This window comes from Protomyctophum parallelum (assembly GCF_964188405.1).
Source record: "Protomyctophum parallelum genome assembly, chromosome: 7".
Lineage (NCBI taxonomy): Eukaryota > Metazoa > Chordata > Actinopteri > Myctophiformes > Myctophidae > Protomyctophum > Protomyctophum parallelum.
In genome coordinates this window covers 16,216,489-16,224,591 of record NC_139705.1, presented here as the reverse complement: position 1 = coordinate 16,224,591, position 8,103 = coordinate 16,216,489, and the positions used below count along the sequence as shown (strand labels likewise).

The window sequence follows — 8,103 nt, the reverse complement described above, 5'->3', positions numbered from 1 at the left end:
TGTAGACTTCTTGTAAATTAAGTAGGCTAATGCAGATGTTTAACAATAATGTAACTCTTGAGAGCGTAAAATGAAATCAAATGAACCTGTAATGCATAACGTCCATTCTGTATTTTTGAAAATGTTTTAGACGCTACACTGGTCTTTTGTACTGTTCCCTTTCAAGATTCATATTTATGAGATTCATTATATTTCTGAGATTTTCAAGATACATTTTCCCATCTCAGCGTAGAGATGTTGACATATGTCAACTATTTGTTCGTTGTCATTTAATGCCCTACTTTTCCCCCCGTAAGTTAAAGGACCACTTCACCACTTTTCAACGTATCTTCATATAATAGGTCCTCACTAATAATCATTATACAATGGCACGATTCTTTTCTACTTGGTCTGTGTCTCATAGGAGGGCTGTGGGCAGTTTAGAAAACGTCTTCCAGTGACATCATCATTAGGCAGATTTCTTTTTTAAACAAGATTTTTTTTACAAAAATGTTTAGATTTTCATTATCGTGAGAACGATGGCTTCCATTTTTGCATTGCAACTTTTCAGGACTAGAAAGCCTGCAGTTTCTATTAGCTTGTAATCCCCATCGATGATGTCACTGGAAGACGGTTTCTGAACTGCCCACAGCCCTCCTATGAGACACAGACAGAGTAGAAAAAAATCTAAAAACATTTTTTCATGATTATTAGTGAGGACCTATTATATGAAGATAAGTTGAAAAGTGGTGAAGTGGTCCTTTAATACCCTACTTCAGTGGTTTTCAACCTTTTTCATATCAAGGTCTGTTATTTATTCAGCATTTGAGCCACGGACCACCATTGATGACATTCGGCCTAAAACTTTAATGTGTTGTTGTCGCTGGATAAGATTTTGTCCACGATTCCATGCTGGATTAATGTTGGTACAAATAGGAGAGATCACAGGCAAACGATTAAAATAACAATTCTTCTACATTCTTTAATTTTGCAGACTTCTTGTAAAATAATTTAAGTAATGCAGATGTTTATTAACAATAATGTAACTGTTGAGAGCGTAACATGAAAGGCCCGTAAGGCCCATTATATCTATAAGGGTAGAACCGAGGGTGTGTCCACGGCCAACTCTTTAGAGCATAACATGATGCCAAATGTAAAGGTACATGTGGTTTCATTTTATTAATGTGTATGTTTGTCTGTCACAACCGGGCGGCCGTTGTTTGCGTTCATTTGCCATGTTGTGTTCTTGTCTCTGTTGTGTTCTTGTCTCCGTTGTGTTCTCCCCTCCCATATGAGTATTGTATTTATGGAATCTTGCATTTCCCGTCAGTATATCACATCCTGTATTTCAGAACCTGTTCTGACATTCCATATGTTGATCCTTCCCCATCCATCCTTCCTCTTCGATGTCTCCCTTTTGACTGATACCTGTCCATTCAAACTCTAGACGGGCCTGCCCCAAAGTTATTAGTACAGCCGCGCCTGGCAGCCGGCGAAAACTAGAGTTCTCAACAGGCCCTACCTGGGCCCTCATCAAACCCTGTACACTCAAGAGAATGTCCCCACCGCTACCACCCTTAGATCTACTGTATGGAGCTGACCTGTTCTGACATTGCATATGTTGATCTGGCCTCATCAAGCCCTGTACACTCAAGACATGCTCCTTATATGGCCAGTAAGTTCTCAACAGTCCCACCTGTCCATTCAAACTCTATACGGGCCTGCCCCAAAGTTATTAGTGTAGCCACACCCGGCAGCCGGCAAAAACAGGCCCGAAAATGAAGGCCCGGCCCTACCTGGGCCTTCATCAAAACCTGTACACTCAAGAGAGTGTCCCCGCTACCACCCTTAGATCTCCATATACTGTATGGAGCTGACCTGTTCTGACATTCCATATGTTGATCTGGCCTCATCAAACCCTGTACACTCAAGACAAGCTCTTTATATGGCCAGTACATAATTCATTCCATGTTGATCTGACCCCCCATGCAAAAGCGCCAGCGCTCACCCAGCAGAGCGAGGTCGCTTCTCGTCCTCAGGCATCTTAATGGTTATTATTTTAGTAAGGTGTATGTTTGTGTGTCACAACCGTGCGGCCGTTGTTTGCGATGTTCTGTTCGTGGTTCAATGACTGCGTTTTGTTGTGGCTTTCCTGCTGTCCGTCCATGCAATTTATCTCATAACATTAGCAGCTGTTGGCTGTTGTCGCTTCGAGTTGCGGTCGTAGAGTGGCTGGCTGCGTTGCGGTGCGTGTGTCATAGCTTAGGAGGCAGGCAATGATACTACGCGATTGGCTGGCGGCGGCAGACGAGGCAGCCAATCAGGCTAGGCCGTCAGTATGGGTCCTCAGTATGACTAGGTCTTCTACATTTCATGAACTTTCATTAGTCAGGTGGTTTCACCTGACAATAATGCCAGCCAACACAGGGAGGCTGGCAGAACCTTCACTAAAACAGCCAACACAACACTCCGCGCACCACAGACTCTTCTCCCTTCTGGCTCAAAAACTATGGAATGAACTTCAGAACTCTCCATTGCAATCAGAACTGCAGACTCACTCCCAATCTTCCGTCGTAGTCTGAAAACTTTCAGACCTTAAAGGCATAACATATGTAATTTATAGCATTTTATATAAACATAGCACTTTTCAAAACAGTTTCACAACTGACGTATATCACATCAGCACCACATACTGTACTCACAAAATAATTCCGGTATAGTACAGTTGTGCAGCTATTTTTGCTACTGTTATGTGGACACTCTAGATCAGGGCTACTCAACTTAAGATTGCTCAGGGGCCACTCAGTAAAATTCCAAAAGTCCAAGGGCCGCAAGCTAAAAATGTCAGTATTATTTTTAAAAGTTTACAAATTTATTACACTACTAGTCTAAAAATGAAGGAAACGCACAGTAAAAAGCCACGTTTCCATCTACAGTATAAGGCCAAACCTCGATGAACAAAAACAGTGTGATTAATGATGAAGTTACAAAATGAAGGGATGAAGGGAACATTATCACAGGTGAATAAATAAGTCATTAATACTCAGCTGACACCAGGCCATATCACTTTCTCCTGGAACAAACAATACTATACCTACTGTATACTACATTCTTGTTCAAAACAATGAACATAACTAATGATATTTTTTTATGATGTCACACGAGATAACATAACTCATTTATATCCAGAAACATGTGAATGTACGCTCTACATGACAAAGACCACTGTAAATACCATATTCCCAACCAAGTAGAAATTATAGTTTAAAAATGTAGATATACTGAACATGTCTTTAAACATAATTGGATAATATATGGCAAAATATTCCAGTTACATAAATTAAGGCACTCTGGAGTGCAATTAAGCCTTTCTAGATATGCTACTTATCGAGAATAAATAACCATAACAGAAAAATTTTACTTTAAATGAAACAAATTCAACAGATCTAATTATCTAGTAATCAAGTAATCCATTCACCCAATACATTTAAACATACATTCACAAACACACTAAAATATCACATTAAGATTGACAAGTTACGTTCTAGTTCTACTGTATTGTGTAACTGAATATTTGTTCCACCGTATACTTGATATGTCAAGTCAACATGAAATGTTGTACCCTGTAGTAGTCTATATACACTTATATTCTTACAGTTGTGTTTGACCTCAATATTAGTCACAAACGAGGTAAGTGTGTTCCGGCCTGTATGTCTTAAAAAAACATTATGTATAAGCTGCACTGCAGTGTGTTTTATGCTGTTCAATAAAGAAAGTCACAACAGTTTGTTTACTCCATTTCAAGCCATGTATTCCTTGTCATTTAAAATGTTTTGTCGTCATCAATAATCCCTTTGTTTTAAAGTGCTGTTCTGCTCCCATGCAGTTGAGACGTGTCTTTGTTTTTTCCCCCCACCGAGTCACACCTTATTTCTCCGATTTGTCAGTCAGCCAGGTGCCGTTGGCCTTGTTGAGGGCGAGGTTACTCAGCAGCTCTGTGTCTGTCTTTATGGCGTTCTCCACGGCCTCCACCATAGGGTTGGGCTTGTCGTCCTGCTCCGTCTCGCGGTGGTAGAAGTAGTTGAAGTTCGAGACGATGACGGGCACGGGCAGCGCGATGGTGAGCACGCCGGCGATGGCGCACAGCGTGCCCACCATCTTGCCCCCCATGGTGACGGGGCACATGTCCCCGTAGCCCACGGTGGTCATGGTGACCACGGCCCACCAGAAGCCGTCGGGTATGCTGACGAACTGCGTGGTGGGCTCGTCTACCTCGGCGAAGTAGATGGCGCTGGAGAAGAGGATGACGCCGATGAAGAGGAAGAAGATGAGCAGGCCCAGCTCGCGCATGCTGGCCTTCAGAGTCTGCCCCAGGATCTGGAGGCCCTTGGAGTGACGCGACAGCTTGAAGATGCGGAACACGCGCACCAGACGGATGATGCGCAGGATGGCCAGCGACATGTTCTGGGTGGAGTTCTCGTCCGTCGTCGACACCAGCTCCGTAAGCACTGTCACGAAGTAGGGGATTATAGACACGATGTCGATGATGTTCATAAGGTTGTGGAAGAACTCCCTCTTGCTGGGACAGCAGCAAAAGCGCACCACGAGCTCAAAAAAGAACCACACGATGCAGGCGGTCTCGAGGATGAAGAAGGGGTCCGTGAAGGGCGTGGGCTTGCGGTGCCCAAGTGGGCCACGATCTATGGTCTGGTTGAAAGGCTTAGCGGGATAGTACGGCTCCCATTCTTCACGGAACTCTGGCAGCGTCTCCATGCAGAAGATGAAGATGGAGATCACGATGACAAACACGGACACCAGGGCAACGCAACGGGCCGCGTTGGAGCTCTCCGGATACTCGAACAGCAGCCAGAACTGCTTGTAAACCTCGTTGGTAGGCAGAGGAATTGCGGCCTCGGAGATGAAGCCCTCGTCCTCTCTGAACTGCTCCATGGCCTCAGGGCCCAGCCCGTAGAACACGATCTCGTCCGAAAACACGTCCACCGGGACGTTGGCCGGACGTCTGACCTTGCCCCCCGACTGGTAGTAATACAGGATCCCGTCGAAGCTGGGTCGGTTCCGGTCGAAGAAGTACTCGTTCCTCATCGGGTCGAAGTAGACCATCCTCTTCCTGGGGTCTCCCAGGAGCGTCTCGGGGAACAACTCCAGCGTTTTGAGCTGCGTCTCGAAGCGCAGGCCGGCAATGTTTATGAGGACCTTCTGGTCGCCGGCGTCCAGCCCTCGTTTGTCCACGAACAGGTCCTCGCAGCACTCCTTGGCCAGCCGGTTGTAGATGGCCTCGCTCTCCTTGGTGCCCTCGCTGCTCAGCAGCATCTTCCAGTTGGTGATGATGCTCTCGCAGCTGTTCCGCCCCCGCCGGCACGGGCCCAACGTGGCGGGGCCCTCCGTGGGCACGGCCAGCGTGTGTACGGCGGTGTGCGAGGGCGTCACCGGCTCCCAGATGCAGGAGGGCGCGTGGGAGCGTGAACCCGACAGGTTGTCGGGGAACGTGTGGGAGGGCTGAGGGACCTGTAGGTGGTTGTTGTTGTTCGAGGCGGGCGCGGGGCCCTCGGCGTGGTGCTCTGGCGGCATCTCCAGCGTGAGCGCGGTGGTCTCCTCGGCGCCGTGGTCCACCTCGTCGTCCAGGCTCTCAAAGTCAACGAGGGCCACTTCCATGGCGCTGTTTTAGAGTCGGCCAGAGCTAGGCCCCCTGGGCCCTCTGCTGTAAGACGCCAACGAAACACCACAGACACACGGGAGGGGATATCTAGGCGGGGATATTTCGCAGATGCAGCCTACGGCGGCACTCGGGTGGACAAAAACCACAGCCCCCACTGTTCACGCCCTCTTGTTGTTCTCCAGCACCTGTAAAGTGAGAGGCAGGGGAGGGAGGGAGAGAGAGAGAGAGAGGGTTAGTCTATTTCTGTTATTGCTAAGGAATTGGATTGTGCTAATTCTCATCAGGTGACAGGGGAACATGACATCTGAGTTATGATGTCTTGTATCATGACTCCTTTGTTGATACCGGTCTCTTTGGAAACCGACGTTGAATGAATGGGAGCCAGGTGAGAGCAGGGGGGAGCAGGATGGAGGAAATACAAACTTGGGAGAGCAGAAGACGGACAACCCCTTCAGCCAATCAGTGTATATCAAAAAAGTGGCATCATCTAAACGTGTTCCGTTCCTACTTCCTTATTCAGGCAGTACATACTCTTTATGCACACAACAGCATCAGCAGCAAAATCTTCTTGCCACACTAGCAGTCTCCGTTTAATTCGAAATCAAATGTGTTATGGCTGAATCAAATGTAAACGATTTTTGCCGTCTCTGCAAAGATAATTGTCGGAAAGCCGGCCGTTTATCTAACACCAGGAAGATAAATCGTTCCTGATTGGCCAATGTGCGCTGTCAATCACAGAGCCCTGAGCTCGGTCGCGAGGGGGGCCCCTGGAGACTCGAGGCCCGTTTCAATTGAAACGATTGAAACATATATAAGGCCGCCACTTAACAGTGACTCCTTCAGAAGTCTGTTAACGTAGCCTAGATGTACTGCAGAATAGTGAATAGCACACTTTATACACACAGAATAGCACACATTACATCATAATTTTATGAAGACTGTGTAGAGCTTCAATGATGGTTGTTGTACTGTAGGTTTCTCAGAATATCTATTTTACTTTCAAAACCATTGAATACTTTCAAACGATTCGAACTATTGAAAGGCATCCTTTGAAAGTAAAAGTCCAGGATTCAAAATGTACTTGGATTTGGGTTGCCATATATTCACTAGTTTGGCATCCAGTCCAATTGTTAACCCTCGTTGTTATCATGCTTCTGTCTAGAATTAATCCGATTATTATTTTGACTGATGCCATAGGCTAACTTAAGGTTTACCTGCTGGCTGTGATCCTATAGTTTACTGAGTCACTGTCTCTATGCATTCTATGTGATCCTACAGTTTACTGAGTCACTGTCTCTCTGCATTCTATCTGATCCAGTTTACTGAGTCACTGTCTCTCTGCATTCTATGTGATCCTGTAGTTTACTGACGCACTGTCTGTCTGCATTCTATGTGATCCTATAGTTCACTGACGCACTGTCTGTCTGCATTCTATGTGATCCTATAGTTCACTGACGCACTGTCTCTCTGCATTCTACGTGATCCTATAGTTTACTGAGGCACTACACTGTCTCTTTGCATTCTACAGTATGTGATCCTATAGTTTACTGAGGCACTACACTGTCTCTCTGCATTCTACAGTATGTGATCCTATAGTTTACTGAGGCACTATCTCTCTCTTAAACAAGCATGCGTTTACCATGCTTGTTTAAGTAGTTCTGGTTAAGGGCAACCGCTAAATGTATCATTTGTACGTTGTAAATGGTAAACAAAGGACTTCATTATTGATCGATTGACTTTATTAGCAGTTTGCAGAATAAAGTGCAGGCAAGTTCAGTTCAATACAAGGTCCGTTCAGAGGCCTAAGAAAACACCATGTCTTGTTTCCATTGGGGTCCTTATGTAAGTTATCATCACTGTTTATGGACAATATGTGCACAATTACATGGTTTTAGTTTAAACTTGTTTTGAAACACAAAAACATACAAAAATGAGCGTGTACAACACACACACACACACACACACACACACACACACACACACACACACACACACACACACACCTCGATGGAAAGAGAAACAGAAGTGCACACACTCAATTATTCTATTGACCCCAATACATGGCTGTGTAGGTGGAGGTTGGTGCAGGGTAACTGGGTCTGTGCATACATTAGTACATAATTAACGCAGCCACAGCGCAGCCATAGCGCAGAGAGAGGGCCCTGTAGTCTAGATGCATGGCAGACTGCTTCCATCTCGCCCACTTGGTTTCCTTACCCATTTAAGCATCAGATTTTAGCTCCACACGCGCACACGCACATGCACACGCACACACACACACACACACACACACACACACACACACACACACACACACACACACACACACACACACACACACACACACACACACACACACACACACTTCGGGAGTAATTAGGGGTTCAGAGTCTTGCTTAAAGACACTTCAACACTAACTCTGGGGGAGCCCGGGATCAAACTGGGAA

At 45.8% G+C, this 8,103-nt stretch overlaps 1 protein-coding gene across 1 annotated transcript; it reads right to left on the bottom strand.

Annotated features, from left to right (window-relative positions):
* Nucleotides 1-3,906: 3,906 nt before the first annotated feature.
* On the bottom strand, nt 3,907-5,652 carry kcna10a (potassium voltage-gated channel, shaker-related subfamily, member 10a; the record flags this gene model as incomplete). The annotated part of the gene is made up of 1 exon (XM_083769685.1): nt 3,907-5,652. One exon carries the CDS (start codon nt 5,650-5,652, stop codon nt 3,907-3,909), a length of 1,746 nt encoding a protein of 581 aa, XP_083625811.1.
* Between the last annotated feature and the right edge of the window lie 2,451 nt (nt 5,653-8,103).